The 19,178-nt window shown below is 42.7% G+C and overlaps 1 protein-coding gene across 7 annotated transcripts in view; it reads left to right on the top strand.

Moving 5' to 3' along the window:
- The window catches only part of lrif1 (ligand dependent nuclear receptor interacting factor 1), a 45,885-nt gene that overhangs the window by 6,426 nt on the left and 20,281 nt on the right, over positions 1–19,178 (top strand). The window contains exons 1-2 of one of the 7 annotated variants that reach the window (XM_068056954.1): positions 13,432–13,497; positions 17,509–19,138. In XM_068056954.1, the coding sequence (XP_067913055.1) occupies positions 17,522–19,138 (1,617 nt within the window). In that variant the 5' untranslated portion in view covers positions 13,432–13,497; positions 17,509–17,521. The other 6 variants (XM_068056950.1, XM_068056953.1, XM_068056951.1 and 3 more) reach the window with 6 other exon arrangements.

The raw sequence follows: 19,178 nt of genomic DNA, 5'->3' as shown, positions 1-19,178 counted from the left end.
TGCCGTGGAGACCTTTGATCACTGATGCGGCCCATCGACTTAAAATTTATACATCTTCCGAACGCAGCAGTGTCCATGCCGAGTTAGCTGAATATGGACGTCATGGTCTTTAGGTCTTAAGTAGTTGCCCAGTGTTGTATGGTCTTTAGGGAAGCTGGCAATAAGCACAAGGTATCCATATCTGACACTCAGCAGTATTTGGATACATGGCCTATTATATGTAACTAGGGCGATGGTGACACCAAACATCTCCCCATCCGTGGAAGTGAAATCCTACTGGACACAGGAACCTCTCACCGTGCCCCTTTTCCTACAGACCAGCCGACTGAAGTGAGTTTTAAGCCGATATGTAAACCAAGCATAAAACCCAAAAGAAAAACGATGCCCAGAAATAATCGGATGATTCTTTATCTGTGCGGCATATCAGTTTACAATCTCGTGTAATCTCAAAGCCTGGGTATAATATATAATCCAATATAAACGAATAACTATGAAGGTAATACACAACCATGGAGGTGTGACTGTCAAATTACCATGGATGAACGGGTGCGGAGAAAGTTTCAGGCCTCGTACATTTTTTACATTTTTCTCCAGTCCGAATTTTTTCCTATTGGATCTCCAATAGAGGATTGAGGAGCCAGTGATCGCCTTCATCATCTATTTCTGATTTTTACGCATATCCAGACAGGATGCATTTTTATGAAACAATGTTTTTATGAAACAACTGGTTAGTTGTACAACTTCACATGATTGGATAATTTAAATGTACAGTCGATATGTTGGGTATATGCTGATCTTTCTTCTGCTTCTCCCCGTCTGTATTGAGATGTTGGGAATACCCGCATACTTACAGATGGTAAACTGGCCACCAGATCCGGAGTTTTGTTGCGACTTCCTCTGTAATGAACGGATTGGACTCTTGGTTAATTACTGTTAATTATATTGGGAAACTAAAGTTGCTTACTAGCTAAATTCCAAACCATGGATTAACCTAAATGCTGAATTTACAAGATGCAGTCTAAAGGTTAGAACGTAATAATGGTTAGTTGTCTCTTGACCTGTCGGCGAGCAGGCTAATTGGACATGTTGGAAGCATCGGGAAATGGAATGCAACTTGGAACTTTTGCACGTTAAAATAACTGTCACATGGGCAAACTGACTTGGAGGGATTGGAGTCTTTAAATCGGAGAATGTTGAGTCAGGTCAATGGAGTCACAAACATCAAAGGGTGGTTGGATGGTTGAGGTCGAAGCTCGCTTGGTTGGTGCCACCTAAGTGAACATATCACAAACAATATTTGCGGGCAAATTTGAAGCCGGAATCGGGAATAAACCTGGTAAACAGCGCATTTCTTGAGAAGATGAGCTAATGGGAGGGAAACAGTGGCGTAGTGGTAATGTCACTAGTCATCTAGAGGCCAAGGCTAATGCCCTGGGGACTGGTTCAAATCCCACAAGGCAGCTGGTGGAATTTAAATTCAATTAATTAATAAATTCAATGAATGAAAATCTGAAATTGAAAGCGCCATGAAACTGTAAAATCGGGCCTACAGTGACTCCAGACCCACAGCAATGTGGTTGACTCTTAACTACCCCCTGAAGTGGCTGAGCAAGCCACTCAGTTGTTGAGGGCAATTAGGGAAGGGCAATAAATGCTGGCCTTGCCAGCGATACCCACATCTCCTGAAAGAATTCTTTAAAAAAAAAACTGAGAATCCCACAATAATCCAGCAGTGCGTTTAGAAATAACTGGTGTGATGCAACAAGCAGTTCCTGTTGCATCTAATATCCTGATAGACACTGGGTGATGTTAGCTCCTGACGTGGACACATGGCTTGTTTTTTTAGGGAAGAAAAACTAGACTTAACCCTTCGTGCTCTTTGTTGGCGGTTGCATTATTTATTTCTTCAAATTTCTTTTATTTCTTTCCTGATGCTTCTACCGTTTCTTTTTTCGTTCTGACGCTGTCTTCATTTGTTTGGCTTATTTTAATGTTGGTTTCTATTTGTGTGTGGCGTTTAAATCGAGTTGCTCCTATCAATTTCACTCGTGGGCTTTACTCTTCAGTTAAAGTCAGACTCAAATTTAAACCGTTAGATTATAATATCAGACTTCTTCAGGTTTTTTTAAAAAAACGTGTTAATTGGAGCGCGCCGGTTCAAATAACACACACAAGTAAGATTTTACAATAATAAAATCTGATCAGTTCTGAAGAAGGGTCACTGACCTGAAACGTTAACTCCGCTTCTCTCTCCACAGATGTTGCCAGACCGGCTGAGTATTTTTAGCATTTCTTGTTTTTATTTCAGATTTTACAAGTTGTTTATCTGAATGCGAACTAGGAACAGGAGTAGGCTATTCGGCCCTGGATCCTGCTCCACCATTCTATAAAAACATGGCTGATCTGTTTGTGGACTCAACTCCACTTTCCTGTCTACTGTTCACTCTTTGTGCAAATAGTCCCAATCATAAGCTTTAATCCATGTGTAGATAGCGCACGCTCCTTACCACCCCGATCACCACCAGACAAGCCTCAGTCATCATATCTCTTTATAAACATTGCAACCCCCTTCCCAGTGAGATGGAATGACTCAGAGCTGAAAACGTAACCCCCATTCCCTGTGACAACCCAGGGAATCAGGCCGGTTTCTGGGCACAGAGAAAGTCAATTAATTTTCAATTATTGATAAATTCCAGCTTTATATGCCTTTACATTAATATACTGGTTCTTTCTAACGGCATTCAAGAAGGTTGTGACTAGTACTTCGTAAGTGACATCCGCGCTAAGATGTATCCGACTGATTTCTCTCGCTCAGAACAGTATAGAAATTGAAACTGTAATTGTGGTTTTCTGGTTGAGATGGTAGGTTGCAGTAACCCGTTTAATTAGCTTTGTATCTTAACTTCTTATCCATTTTATATCTATTTAGAAAATGTATAATCACGTGTAGATGGCAACAATTGTAAAAGTCTTGAAATGCTAAACTGCAGGTTTCAGCGAATTGACCTGATGTTATACTTAACGATAATTAGACTTTGTAGTCTGAAACGGACACCGGTCCAAATGAACAGAACGAAACCTATGCAATGTACGTTATATTGGTATTACTCGCCTTTGACTTGACTTTTGGGGATATGTATCTGTAGAAAACTCTTTTCTCATGTACATTCGTCATGTACCAGAAATCACACTTCGCGGTGTTACATTTTTTCACATCCATAAAGAGAAGGACCGGGAGCCTGAAATCATAGAATCGGAGGATGATACAGCACAGAAGGAGATTATTCACCCCATCGTGCCGATGCTGGCTCTACCCAATTAACCCCACTCCCCTGCACTTTCCTCATACCTATGTATATGTTTTCCTGTCAAATATTTGTCCAAATTACCTTTGGAAAGTTCCTATTGAATCTGTTTCTATCACCCTTTCAGTAGTGAATTCCAGATCATAACTAGCTGCTGAAACTTTTTTTTTCTTCGTGGTTTCTTGTTCACTTGCTAATCGCGTTAATCCTGTGTCCTCTGGTTACCGTCCCTCTGCCACTGGAAATAAAGTAAACAAGGAGAAACTATCAAGATCATTAATGATTTTGAACCCTTCTACCAAATCTTCTCTTAAACTTGTCTACTCTAAGAAGAACAATCCCAGCTTCTCTAGTCTCTCCACATAACTGAAATCCCTCATTTGTATACTATTCCAATAAATCTCTTCTGAACCCACTCCAAGGCCTAGACATCCCTCCCAAAATGTGGTGCGCAGAATTGAAGACAGTACTCCAGCTGCAGCCTAACCAGTGATTTATAAAAGTTTAGCATAACCTCCTTGCTTTTGTACACTATTGCTTTACTAATAAAGCCAAAGATCCCATTTTATTTTTTTCTTCTGCCACCTTCAAACAATTGTGTATGTATAGCCCCAGGTGTCTCTGTTCCTGCACCCCCTTTAAAATTGTACCATTTAGCTTATAATGCCTCTCCCTATTCTTCCTAATCATCTCATTATATTTTCTCTGCATTAAATTTCATCTGCCATGTAGCTGCCCATTTCACCAGTCTGTGTTCTTCTGAAGTCTGTTACTGTCCTCATTGTTTACGATATTTCGGAGTTTCGTGCCATATGCAAATGTTGAAACTATTTCCTGTAAACCCAAGTTCAGGCCATTAATGTACATCAAAAAGAACAGTGTTCCTAATGCCGAACCCCTGGGAAACACCAATGAACACTTCCCTCCAGTCTGATAAACAACTGTTCAGCGCTACTCTCTGTTTTCTTATCCAATTTCGTATCCACACTGCTACAGTACTTTTGGTTGACATGTTCGATGATTTCATGATTTTTGGACTGGGAGGCCATTTTTGGGTGTTTGGTCATCGTCTTGATGACAGTAGCTGGCAAGTTCTCGATGAACTGCCCTACACAGGGAGACCACATGTAGGTTGTCATCAATTTCTCACTCGACATCTCAGGAGGCCATTGAATGGACAGCAATCTAGACATCCCATTATAAGCTTATCCCATCATATGAAAGTAGTGGTACTGTTTCTTTAATCCTATTGGCTTTAATTTTGCTAACTAGTCTGTTATGTGGTACTTTATCAAACACCCTTTGAAGGTCTATATACACAACATCAACCACACAACCTCGTCAACACTTCCCTTTACTTCATCATAGAACTCAAGTTAGCATGATTTTCCTTTAGCAAAAATGCACTGGTTTTCATTCATTAGCCCAAACTATTCCAAATGCTAATTAATTTTATCCTGGCTTATTGACTCAAAACGTTCCTCCAGCACTGAAGTTAGGCTGACTTGCCAGGCGCATCCCTCTCCCCTTTTTTGAACAGGGATTTAACATTAGCAATTCTCCAGTCCTCTGGCACCACTTCCATATATAAGGAAGATTGAATGATTATGGCCAGAGATTCTACAATTTCTACCCTTATTTCTCTGTGACCTAGGATGCATTCCATCCAGACCAGGCGACTTTTCTACTTTGAGTACTTTCAACCTTGTAGGTCTCTCCTCTCTTTTTTATTCTATCCAATATCGCTACTACTTCCTCTTTTACTGCCAAGTTGGTAAATCCTCTTCTCTAATGAAGACAGGTGGAAGTACTCATTTTGTACCTTAGTCATAAGCCCTGCCTCCACAAGAAGATCTCCTTTTTTCAAGAAGACCTTTAGTTCTCTTTTCCTTATTTAGATTGCCTCTGTATTTTTTGTATTTACATTACTTGTCTGCAGTATTATGGCAGTTTCCTCCTATTTCTTTTCTTTTTCATTTTGATCTTTAGCTTAGGTGCTTTTCCATTTCTCCCTCATGAGAATATGTCTATTCTACCTAAACATCTTTGAAGGCCTCCCATTGTTCTGCACATATAGTTACAGTTGTGTCTGATTGACCTCTGCTGTTTATAAATGATTACAATTACAAGCGTTTGTCTAAAAAGAAAAAAAGGCATGCATTTCCTGACCTCAGACATCTCAAAGTGCATTATAGCAAATGAAATACTTTTGAAGTATAGCCACTGTTGTAATGTAGGAAATGTGGCAGCCAATTTGCACACAGCAAGCTTCCACAAACAACAATGTTATAATGACCAGACAATGACACCCCTGCTCTTTTTCAAGATAACACCACAGGATCTTTTCTGTCCACCTGAGAGAGCAAATGGGTCCTTAGTTTAACATCTCATCTGAAAGATATCACCTCTGACAGTGCAATGCTCCCTCATTACTACAATGAAACAAAAATAGGAAACTGCCATACAACTGAGTTGACCCAAATTGACAGGAAATTGCTTATTGCTGAAAACCTTGTTTGTATGATGTGATGCTATCATCTTATGGTTTTGTTCTTTTATTAGTTGTACCATCTGAAAATGAAGCTTTTTAATTTGGTTTTGGTTTATTTGTTAATTTAGAAAAGGCACAAACACAGGAGTGGAGCCTTGCTGATTGTTCTGTGATATTGTTAGTCATTTGGCTAATGCTGACCCAATCACTGGCAGAGAATCAATTTCACAGAAGTCTCAAAGCAGGCATGTTGGACTTTGCACACAGTTTTTATTATTTTCCTTCTTCACCCCTCCCTGGATTTTTCCATCTAATTTGTATTATTTAAGAACAAGATTCTTGCTGCCTGTTCCAACCTTATTTTACCCCACCTCCAGGTATCCTCCAAGAGATGTCGCTCCAAGACTACTTCCCAACCTTTGTACTGCTCCATCCTGAGAGAAGTGTTAGATACTTGAGTTGCTCCAACCTCTCCAGCATGCCTTCACCCACTGCTCCATTATTTTAATTAGTACGTTAAGTAGGATTTACTTAAAATGAATTTTTTTTAAAACCCCACGTTTCTCGCTAGCATTTTAGAAAAAGGCCATCTACTGCTTAATCATATTCAGATGGATGACAGTTCCCATTGTTTAATGTAGCTGGAGCACTTGTTTTCAGCTGTTGCATATTTAGGATTGTAAACTTGGGTTAAATTTGCAAGACTCACACTCTACTTCTCCCAGCCCCATGCTCTGTCCTCTCACTGCATCCCAATCTGAGTCCCCTTGCTGCTTCTAAAATCCTAATCCTAACACTCCCTCCGTTCACCCATAAGACTGGTTCCTCCAAAGAGCTTTGGATGAGTTCTGAAATGGTGAATACTGTTGAATTTAAAGCTGTGGAGAAGTTGCATTGGTGAATTAACTGGCAAATGTTTATTTCAAATGCAGCAAGTAGAACAATGCTGGCATAAAGGATGTGGAATAGTAAGATAGTTGAATTCTATTGGCGTATTAACTTTGGATTAGAGCAGCCATCTTTGTATAATATCTACCATCTTAAAAGTCCACAGTATATCTTCTTCTTTGGCCTCCTTGTCTCGGGAGACAATGGGTAAGCGCCTGGAGGTGGTCAGTGGTTTGTGGAGCAGCGCCTGGAGTGGCTATAAAGGCCAATACTAGAGTGACAGACTCTTCCACAGGTGCTGCCCGCCACAGTATATAACCTCTAAAATATCACCTGTCTCCACCCCTGCCTCAGCCTATCTGCTGCTGAAATTCTCGTCAATGCATTTGTTACCTCCAGACTCCAATGCTCTCCTGGCCGGCCTCCTATCTTCCACCCTAGTATAAACTGGAGCTCATCCAAAGCTCTGCTGCTGTATCCTAACTTGCACCAAGTCCTGTTCATCATCACCCCTATGCTTATTGACCTACATTAGCTCCCAGTCCTGCAACGCCTCAAATTTAAAATTCTCATCTTTGTGTTCAATTCCCCCCATGGCCTCATGTCATCTTATTTTGTAACCTCCCCTAGTCCTACACCCCTCCTAGATCTTTATGTTCCTCCAATTCTGGCCTCATGTCAATCCCTGACTTCCATTACCCTACCGTGCCTCCAGCTGCCTTGGGACTAAGCTCTGGAATTCCCTCCTTAAAGATCCCCACTTCTCCACCTCACTCGCCTGCTTTAAAATTCTCCTTAAAACCTATCACTTTTTCCCGATATCTCTTTATGTGGCTCCGTGTGAAACATTGTATGATAACTCTCCTGTAATGTATCTTTAAAGCATTTTACTTTGTTAAAGATTCCATATAAATACAGGTTGTTAGTATAAGACTTAGGGTCTTCTAGATATCCTATGGAGAAATGCTGCTTTGAAGAAGTGAAATAGTTGATGTGTAAGTTATGGTATACTATATTGGTATAACCTGAGCTACCAAAGTGCTTTGGACATGAATGGATAATGTAACCACTGAGACAAGAAGTAGAAGTGCACAGGTCATGGAATCACCGATTATGGTGATAAGGAATCCTATTGAGAGAAGAGATGTAATGTAGGAAACACAGTGGCCAATTCGGTCTTAGCAGGGTTCTACAAACAGAAATATGAAAATGACTAGATAAATCTCTTTGTGGTGTTGATTGAGAGTAAATATTGGTCAGGACACTGGGCAGAACTCTGCTTACTGAAGTATTGACTGAAATGAAAGAATGTTTGGTACAGTTCTGAATGTTACAGCTGTTGCATTGGAAGGTAGATGAATCCTGATAATCTACAGTTTGCAGAGGAATGGGTTGGAGGAATCTTGGATTAATAGCTGTAATTATATGCTCTAGATTAAAGTGAGTAGAATGCTATTGATTGTAAGAATTGAGGAATTCCATTGATATAACAAGAACAATGCAGTGCCTTGAAAGTGGAATGTAACAATGGCTGTCATTAAAAAGGAGATGGTTCGGGTATAGTCAAGGTACATTAGCTATGAGGGGAAAAGGTAGGATAAAGAAATCCAGAGTTCCCTGGAGAATGAAAGAGCTAGAGAGTAAGATGGAGCAGAAAAAGGGTGCATATGATGGATGCCAGGTTGATAATACAAGTGAGAGCCAGGCTAAATATAGAAAGTTCAGAAGGGAAGCAAAAAAAGAAAGAGCAACAAAGAGAGTATGAGAAGAGACTGGCAGCTAACATAAAAGCAAATTCAAAAATCTTCTACAGTTGTGTGTATATATGTGGGGCTGATTATGGACCTAAAAGGGGATTTATGCATGGAGGTAAGGGGCATGGCTGAGGTACTAAATGAGTACTTTGCCTCTGTCTTTACCAAGGAAGAAGATACTGCCCAAGTTATAGTGAAAGAGGAGGTAATTGAAACACTGGATGGGCTGAAAGTTCATGAAGAGCAGGTATTAAATAGGCTTGCTGTATTTAAAGTTGATAAGTCATCAGGACCAGATGAGATGCACCCATGGATACTGAATGAAGTAAGGGTGGAAATTGCAGAGATACTGGCCTTAATCTTCCATTCCTCCTTAGATACGGAGTGATGCCAGAGAACTGAAGAATTGCAAATGTAACACTCTTGTTCAAAAAAGGGTGTCAGGATAAGCCCAACAACTGCAGGCCAGTCAGTTTAACCTTGGTGGGAAAGCTTTTAGAAATGATAATTCGGGACAAAATTTGTAGTCATTTGGACAAGCATGGATTAGTTGAGGAAAGCCAGCACAGATTTTTTAAAGAAAAATCGTGGTTAACTAACTTGAGTTTTTTGATGAGTTAACAGAGAGGGTTGATGAGGGTAATGCAGTTGATGGATTTCCAAAAGGCATTTGATAAAATGCCATGTAATGGGCTTGATGGCAATGTTAGAGCCCATGAAATAAAAGGGACCATAGCAGCGTGGATACAAAATTGGCTCAGTAACAGGAAACAGAGCGTAGTGGTGAACAGTTGTTTTTTTGGACTGGAGGATGGTATATAATGGGGTTCCCTGTTTTTCCTGATATATGTTAATGACCTAGACTTGGGTGTACCGGGCACAATTTCAAAATTTTCAGATGACAAAACATGGAAGTATTGTGAACTGTGAGGAGGATAGTGATCATCTTCAAAAGGACATAGACAGGCTGGTAGAATGGGTGGACACGTGGCAGATGAAATATACTGCAGAAAAGTGTGACGTGATTCATTTTGGTAGGAAGAACAACGAGAGGCAATACAAAATAAAGGGTACAATTTCTAAAGGGGGTGAAGGAGCAGAGGGATCTGGAGGTATCTGTGCACAAATCATTGAAGGTGGCAGGGCAGGATGAAAAAGCAGTTAATAATGCATACGGTCTTGGGCTTTATAAATAGGGGCATAGAGTAGAAAAGCAAAGATTTTATGATAAACCTGAATAAAACACTGGTTTGACCTCAACTGGACCACAATTTAGGAAGAATGTGAAGGCATTAGAGAGGGTGCAGAAAAGATTCATAAGAATGGTTCCAGGAATGATGAACTTCAGTTACATGGATAGATTGAAGAAGCTGGGGTTGTTCTCCTTGGAAAGGAAAAGGTTAAGAAGAGATTTAATAGAGCTGTTCAAAACGATGAGGGGTCTGGACAGAATAGATAGAGAGAAACTGTTCCCGTTGGCAGAAGGATTGAGGACCAGAGGACACCAATTTAAGGTGATTAGTAAAAGAAGCAATGGTGACATGAGGAATACCTTTTTTTTACGCAGTGCGTGGTTTGGATCTGGAATGCACTGCCTGAGAGTGTGGTGGAGGTAGATTAAATCATGGTTTGAAAAAGGGAATTTGATAATTATCTGAAGAGAAAACTTTGCTTGACTACAAGGAAAAGTGGGGGAATTGAACGAGGTGAGTTGCTCTTGCAGAGAGCCAGCATGGATATGACAGGTCAAATGACCTCCTTCTGTGCTGGAACCATTCTATGAATCTGTGATTCTATAGCGGTTCGTGAGTTCAAAGTTAGAAGAACCATAGCCGTACATTGGCCTGTTGGTTCACAAACTCTAGAATTGAAGAACGCTCTTAAAATTCGGCAGTGATCTGCAGGAACCCTGCCATGAATTTCATGTAGAGTTGGCAAACTGTATTGGAACATTGTCCAGCGGAGTTTCAGCTTCATGTTGCTACATTGGATATAGACTTGAGACATATGGAGGAACAGTACAGTGCATTAACTATGGACTTGAGCCCTATATTGCAACGCCTGCGGAATTGAAGAGTCCCTATATTGCATTGGATGTGGAGTTGAGAAATCCTATGGTATATTTGTTGTGGAGTTGAAGAACCTTACTGGGGTATTTTTCTGTGGAGTTGGGGAATCCTCAATGGGTATGGTCGGTAGAATTGAGGATTCTTATTGTTTTATTGGGTGTGAAATTGAGGAACCTTTTTGTGTGTTTGAGCTATGATATGAAACCCTGAATTTTCCCATGGAGTTGAAAAATATTATTGGTGCATTTGATATGGAGTTGAGCATTTCCAGTAGCCCATTTGGCTTCACAGTTGAGGAACCCTATTTTGTGCACAGTTTGTGTAGAAATGGAAGAGGCAGTTCTAACATGCCCTCAAATAGTGCTTTCTCTAGAAACCCCATCTTTATGATGGATTTATCATTTTGATTGCAACATGAGATGGACATAATAATAAAAGCAAAATACTGCGGATGCTGGAAATCTGAAACAAAAACAAGAAATGCTGGAATCACTCAGCAGGTCTGGCAGCATCTGTGGAAAGAGAAGCAGAGTTAACGTTTCGGGTCAGTGACCCTTCTTCGGAACTGACAAATATTAGAAAAGTCACAGATTATAAACAAGTGAGGTGGGGGTGGGGCAAGAGATAACAAAGGAGAAGGTGCAGATTGGACCAGGCCACATAGCTGACCAAAAGGTCACGGAGAAAAGGCAAACAATATGTCAATGGTGTGTTGAAAGACAAAGCATTAGTACAGATTAGGTGTGAATACACTGAATATTGAACAGCAGCAAGTGCAAACCTGAAGAAAAACAACCTGAAAAAAACAGTGGGTAAGCAAACTGAACAAACTAAGATGAAATGAAATAAATGCAAAAAAAGATTGTAAAAAATGTAAAAAGGAATGTAAAAAAAAGAAAGAAAAAATAACTAAAAATGAAAGTAAAATGGGGGGCTGTCATGCTCTGAAATTATTGAACTCAATGTTCAGTCCGGCAGGCTGTAGTGTGCCTAATTGGTAGATGAGATGCTGTTCCTCGAGCTTGCGTTGATGTTCACTGGAACACTGCAGCAATCCCAGGACAGAGATGTGAGCATGAGAGCAGGGGGGAGTGTTGAAATGGCAAGCAACTGGAAGCTCAGGGTCCTGCTTGTGGACTGAGCGGAGATGTTCCGCAAAGCGGTCACCCAGTCTGTGCTTGGTCTCCCCAATGTAGAGGAGACCACACTGTGAGCAGCGAATACAGTATACTACATTGAAAGAAGTACAAGTAAATCGCTGCTTCACCTGAAAGGAGTGTTTGGGGCCTGGGATAGTGAGGAGAGAAGAGGTAAATGGGCAGGTATTACACCACCTGCGATTGCAGGGGAAGGTGCCCTGGGACGGGAACGAGGTGGTGGGGGTAATGGAGGAGTGGACCGGGGTGTCGCGGAGGGAACGATCCCTTCGGAATGCTGACAGGGGAAGGGAGGGGAAGATGCGACTGGTAGTGGCATCACGCTGGAGGTGGCGAAAATGGCGGAGGATGATCCTTTGGATATGGAGGCTGGTGGGATGAAAAGTGAGGACAAGGGGAACCCTGTCACGGTTCTGGGAGGGAGGGGAAGGGGTGAGGGTAGAGGTGCGGGGAATGGGTCGGACACGGTTGAGGGCCCTGTCAACCACAGTGGGGGGAAATCCTCGGTTGAGGAAAAAGGTCATATCAGAAGCACCGTCATGGAAGGTAGCATCATCAGAGCAGATGCGTCGGAGACGGAGAAACTGGGAGAATGGAATGGAGTCCTTAGAGGAGGTAGGGTGTGAAGAAGTGTAGTCGAGGTAGCTGTGGGAGTCAGTGGGCTTATAATGGATATTGGTAGACAACCTATCCCCAGAGATGGAGACAGAGAAGTCGAGGAAGGGAAGGGAAGTGTCAGAGATGGACCATGTAAAGGTGAGAGAAGGGTGGAAATTGGAAGCAAAGTTGATAAAGTTTTCTAGTTCGGGGCGGGAGCAGGAAACGGCACCGATACAGTCATCAATGTACCGGAAAAAGAGTTGGGGGAGGGGGCCTGAGTAGGACTGGAACAAAGAATGCTCGACATATCCCACAAAAAGACAGGCATAACTAGGACCCATGCGGGTACCCATAGCGACACCTTTTACTTGAAGGAAGTGCATGGAGTTGAAGGAGAAGTTGTTCAATGTGAGAACAAGTTCAGCCAGGCGGAGGAGGGTGGTGGTGGATGGGGACTGGTTGGGCCTCTGTTCCAGGAAGAAGCGGAGAGCCCTCAAACCATCCTGGTGGGGGATGGAGGTGTAGAGCGATTGGACGTCCATAGTGAGGAGGAGGCAGTTGGGACCAGGAAACTGGAAATTGTCAAAATGACGTAGGGCGTCAGAAGAGTCACGGATGTAGGTGGGAAGAGACTGGACCAGCGGAGAAAAGATAGAGTCTAGATAGGAAGAAATAAGTTCAGTGGGGCAGGAGCAGGCTGAGATGGACATGTTGTCTTATGCATTTCCTAGCGCACGGGATGGAACTCTTCGAAAGTAAGGAATATTTTTGCTATTGGTGTTGGTTCCGATCTGTCAACTATCATTGATTACACTAAAATAAAAGCAAAATACTGCGGATGCTGGAAATCTGAAATAAAAACAAGAAATGCTGGAACCACTCAGCAGGTCTGGCAGCATCTGTGAAAAGAGAAGCAGAGTTAACGTTTCGGGTCAGTGACGTTAACTCTGCTTCTCTTTTCACAGATGCTGCCAGACCTGCTGAGTGGTTCCAGCATTTCTTGTTTTTATTTCATTGATTACATGTCAGTTATTGAGAATGAGAGACAACAATTTACTTGACTCCAGAAAATGAACTCAATTTAAAAATAGTCTATGGGGTTATTTTATGTGTCACTGCTTTTATTCACAGAAAGGGGGCGGTGGCTGTGAGGAGAGGGGGCGGGGCTATGAGGAGCGTGTTCTGGTGCAGACGGGGCGCGCGTCTATGATTGCAGGAGGTGGCGTGTCTGAGGTGCGGTGAGGGGGCGTGGCCACGGCTGGTTGGGGGGGGGGTGGGGCGCGGCTATGGTTGATGGTGAGGGACGTGTCTGATTGGCGGTGAGTGGGCGTGACTGAGGTGAGGGGCTCTGCTGTGGCGATGTGTGGCTGGGGTGGTGACGTACAGTCATTAAGATGGTGGATTGAGCCCCACGAAGCGTTTGGATTTAAAATCCGCAGCAGGGAGAAGGAGGGTTGGTCCATTGGGCATTGCCTCGTCGTGCTGCAGTCCGGACCGGTGGCGCAGTACCTCTCCTTTCTGCTCGGTGGAGGCGACAGTGGTCTTTTACCTTTTTCTTTACTAACCGATTGTGTGCATCCGCCACCGCGTGGCTTCCGTGCAGGGTCCCGGGCAGGTCGGCAGCAAGCAGCAGAGTCCTCCCTTCCTCCCGGGCAGAATGGGTCACCGGCCGGGCTCAGTGCTAACTCTCACGGCCAGAGCTTTCAGCCCGGAATCTTAGTGCTGTACCCATAATCTGAGTCCACTTACGGGACCTGGCAGTGGGAAGGCAGTCGCTGGTGGGTTTTCTGTGGCTGAGCTGGTTCTGGTTGGGCTGGCAATGGCTCACATTACTTTTCTTGTCAACATGGAGTACTTTTTTTATTCGTTCGAGGTATGTGGGCATTGCTGGCGAGACCAGCGTTTATTGCCCATCCCTAATTGCCCTTGAGAATATGGTGGTGAGCTGCCTTCTTGAATCGCTGCAGCCCTTGGGGTGTAGGTACACCAACAGTGCTGTTAGGAAAGGAGTTCCAGGATGGTGTGTGGCATGGAGGGAAACTTACAAGTGGTGATGTTCCCATGTATCAGCTGCCCTTGGCCTTCTAAGTGGTCGAGGTTCCCTGGGTACGAATTATTTGAGACAAATATATTCCAATACCATCAGCCCTCATTCATTGTTCTCCATTTAGACCATGGGAATCCAGGTTGCTGATGATGATCACTTTAAAGATACCTTTGCCTTCTAAGGTGCAGTGTTATCACACTGTTACTCTGTTTATAAGACACTTCCCCTTGACTGACTTCAGTTGTATATCCCCATATAGTAAAACTGGAGGCCGATCGTTACTTCAACAACTTCCAACTTGGTGTTTTTTCAATATTTTGCTGGGGCATCATGTGTCCTCCGTGTCAAATATTTGAATTAAAGTGGTGCTTAAAGTGCCCCTGGACATTTGTGATGACTGACTGTCTTGGGTGCCTCTTGCTGAAATGAAGTGCAATGTGTTAGCATGCTTCATCTGTCGTTTCTGCACCTGCGCCTGAGTGCCGCAGTAGGAGGCCATTGTTCAACAAATATGCAGGAGTAAGCCCAGTTAAGCTGGGTTGGTTGTGGTGTTAGCAATCACCAACTAGTGAAAAGCAAGGGACACAGGAAATAGGAGCAGGAGTAGGCCATTCAGCCCCTTGAGCCTGCTCCACCATTCAACTGGATCGTGGCTAATTACCTCAATGCCATTTCCTGCATAATCCACATATCCTTTGATAACTTCAATATCTAGAAATCTATCGAGCTCTGACTTGATACTAAATGACTGAGCCTCCACAGCCCTCTGGGGTGGAGAATTCCAAAGATTCACCATCCTCTGAGTGAAGATATTCCTCCTCATCTCAGTCCAAAGAGATTTAGAGGTCCATGTATTCTTATCACTAAAATGTAGTCAGATGTAAAAAATCAAAAAAGGTTAATGGAATAGTAGCCTAAATAAATAGACAGCTAGAATATAAAAGGGAGGAAATTTTGCTCCCACTATGCAAAGCCCTGTTTAGACCACATCTAGAGTACTGTGCACAGTACCCCACTTTAGAAAGGATATATTGGCCTTAGGGGATTTTAATCTACATATAGACTGGAAAAATCAGATGGGCAAAGGTAGCCTAGATGAGTTCATATAATGTTTTCGTGATAGTTTCACATCCCATGAACAAATAATAATAAACAAAAACTGTCTAAATACTTTTGCTGCCTCCTTGCATCATCCTCATGGTTTACTTATGCACCTACTTTTGTATCATCAGTGAACCTGGGTAGATATACTTGGTCCCCTCATATAAGTCATTTAATATAGATTATAAATAGCTGAGGCCCAAGCACTGATCCTTGCAGTACCCCCCGATTTAAAGTCTACCAGCTGAAAATGACACTTTTATTTCTACAATCTGTTTTCTGTCTGATACCAATCCTCAATTCATGCTAATATATTACCCCCAATCCCATGAGCCCTAATTTTGTGTATCAAATGCTCTTTGAAAATCCAAATACATTACAACTGTTGATTTCCCCCTTATCCACTCTATTAATTACATCCTCAAAAAACTCCTAACAGATTTTTCAAACCTGATTTCCCTTTAATAAATTTGTTTTGTCTGCCCAGTCATATTTATGATTTTCTAAGTTCCCCGTTGTCACATCCCAGATAATAGATTCTAGCATTTTCCCTGTGACTGATGTCGGGCTAACTGGCATATAGTTCCCTGTTTTCTCTTTTCCTTTTAGCACCGCAGCCTCACAGCTCCAGCGACCCGGGTTCAATTCTGGGTACTGCCTGTGTGGAGTTTGCAAGTTCTCCCTGTGTCTGCGTGGGTTTCCTCCGGGTGCTGCGGTTTCCTCCCACATGCCAAAGACTTGCAGGTTGATAGGTAAATTGGCCATTTGCAATTACCCCTAGTATAGGTAGGTGGTAGGGAAATATAGGGACAGGTGGGGATGTGGTAGGAATATGGTATTAGAGTAGGATTAATATAAATGGGTGGTTGATGGTCGGCACAGATTCGGTGGGCCGAAGGGCCTGTTTCAGTGCTGTATCTCTAAACTAAACTAAACTAAACTTTCTTGAATAGTGGTGTTACCCTTGCTATCTTCCAATCCATGGGCTTGTTCAGGGTTATGGCTTTATTTTGGAGTTTCTGTGTAGATTTTTAAATGAGTGCAATGAATTGTTTAATGCTGAAGACAATTATTTCTTGATACTCAAGTGGAAAGTGATGTGTTTGAGCATTTTGCACCTCTCTGAAGCACTTTCTCTCTTGTTCTTCCTGTGTTTATTTTCTCCCTTGTTCCTCCCAATTTCAAATATACTGTTCTGTACTGTCTTTCTCCTCGTTGCAAACTGAGTACAGAAATCAGGGCTCATTAGATTAGATTAGATTAGATTAGAGATACAGCACTGAAACAGGCCCTTCGGCCCACCGAGTCTGTGCCGAACATCAACCACCCATTTATACTAATCCTACACTAATCCCATATTCCTACCAAACATCCCCACCTGTCTCTATATTTCCCTACCACCTACCTATACTAGTGACAATTTATAATGGCCAATTTAGCTATCAACCTGCAAGTCTTTTGGCTTGTGGGAGGAAACCGGAGCACCCGGAGAAAACCCACGCAGACACAGGGAGAACTTGCAAACTCCACACAGGCAGTACCCGGAATCGAACCCGGGTCCCTGGAGCTGTGAGGCTGCGGTGCTAACCACTGCGCCACTGGTCCGCCATTATTTCAGCTCATTCTTTCCTGGGATCTCAAATTGTGAAACTCGTCGTTTCTTCAGCCTTTTTCCTGCAGGCTGTGAAAGTGCCACCTAATGAATTCCTCCTGCTATTACTTGTGTCTTCCATTGTTTTCAACTTTCAGTTTAGTTACTTAAGGGGGGAAAAACAGGCAGTAAGGAAGCTGCTCTTTACATGGCATTTGTAACGGTTATTGCGAAACCTTTTTCAAAAATAGCACTCCAAGTCATGTATGGGAAATGATGCAATGGTGTTCTGTTGTATGTATGAGTTCTTTTGCAGAAAAGGCATTATTTTGTCACAGTTGAGTTAAGATGGGATCAACTACTTGTGTGAACAGAATTGCTTGTATGTTACACTATAAATGGGCAGAATATGCTGTAACTTGGTTACTGATACCATGCAAGATACTTTTATATGAAAAAAATAGTGCCTGTATCGCTTAATAAAAGTTTTTAATGTCTCTCCTAGCAATTCAGGATGCATGTATCGGATTGTGCAGACTACAAGTCCAGATGGAAAAAACCTCCTGAAACTAATTCCACTTTCCAACATCTCTGGACATTACATTCCAGCTGTCCCTCTTCCCGTTCCTGTTCCTGTTACTGTTCCCGTTCCTGTTTCCGTTTCCACTGATGGTACCTCTTCCAAAGTAAATGTGTCAACCATGATCCATGTTTCAACGGAACCTAAAACAACAGTTTGCAATGCTCCAACAGCATGTCTTCCCATGTTGCAGCACACCAAAGCAAGAAGGTTTCTAATAACATCTCTCGAAGGATCAGCCAGCCAAAGTGGGACATCTCCAGTCAATCCTTCACGTGAAAACATATTTGCGGCACCAGCCATTACATCTTTGCAATGCCCTAGTCTAACTGCGGTTAATTTGCCTGGTCTACCTATGCAGAATACACAAGCATCGCCCAATATAGCTACAGACCAAAAGTCTTATAATCGAGCAACAGTTACTTTGTCTGGTCCACCAGTCCAGAAGACCCGAGCATCTCCCAGTTTAGCTGCAGACCAAAAGTCTTCTAATCTAGCAACAGTTGCTTTGCTTGGTCCAGCTGTACAGGAAACCCAAGCATCTTCTGTCTTGCCTATGGACCAAAAGGCTTATAATCTAACAACAGTTACTTTGCCTAGAGTACCAGTGCAGAGGGCCCAAGCATCTCCCATTTTGGCTCCAGATCAAATGACTTATAATATAACAACACTTGCTTTGCCTGGTGTACCAATGCAGGGGGATCCATCATCTCCCACTTCAGCTGCGGACCAGAAGACTTACATGCTTTTGAAGTCTCCAGTGTTGCCTTCTGGCCATCATCTTCAGATCCCTGCAAATGCAGAAGTCAAATCTGTTCTAGCATCTTCATTGCCCTTTGCTATTCAGCAAAAGATATTGTCTACCACAGTGACCAATTTCACTAACAGAGCTGAATCTACAAAGCAATCTCCGACTGTCATTTTTGTTTGCCCAGTGAACACCGTGAAGACAGTGCAGAAGCGCCTCCCGATCATTCGCCCCAAGAACATTTTGCGGATACCCACAACCCTCACTGCTGGCGGTAGCCCTTTTCCAAGCACAACTACACCTGCTGTTTTCAATGGTGGAGCAATTTTTAATGTCAAACAGACCCAGTCCAAGGACAGTCCAATGAAATGGGTTGTGCAGAAGAATCCGCAGTCATCAGCACACTGCCTTATTCCAGTTAAATCGTCCAATAACTTGGCCTCAAAGATCTTAAAGAGCTTGGCTGATCAGCAGTACACAGGCACCACCAACCTGATACCATCACCGTCAACTGCACCTACACAAACAGAGGCCGACTTATTTTCTCCATTCAAGGAAAATGCCCTGGTTATGTACAACGGTAAAGTCTACCTAGTCGTGCAGAAGAACGGTGGATTGCCCAGCCCATGCCCCAAGAATGTCCAAGCTGCTGTGAGTCATGCAGAGAAAGAGAATACCTTATCTGCCATTGTATCGCAGACTGATTTACTGACCAAAATCAAAATGGAACCAGAGGACCCTGATCCTGAACCTGTTGAGCAGGAGAACCAGCACAGGGCTCAAAATATAGCAGGCACTCTGCATGAGGTAAGACTTTTCATAATTTTTAAGTTTAGTTGGATAGAAT

This window comes from Heterodontus francisci, chromosome 25 (genome assembly GCF_036365525.1).
Source record: "Heterodontus francisci isolate sHetFra1 chromosome 25, sHetFra1.hap1, whole genome shotgun sequence".
Classification (NCBI taxonomy): Eukaryota; Metazoa; Chordata; class Chondrichthyes; order Heterodontiformes; family Heterodontidae; genus Heterodontus; species Heterodontus francisci.
The sequence above is the reverse complement of the archived record's forward strand: the minus strand, read 5'-3'. Positions and strand labels throughout refer to the sequence as shown.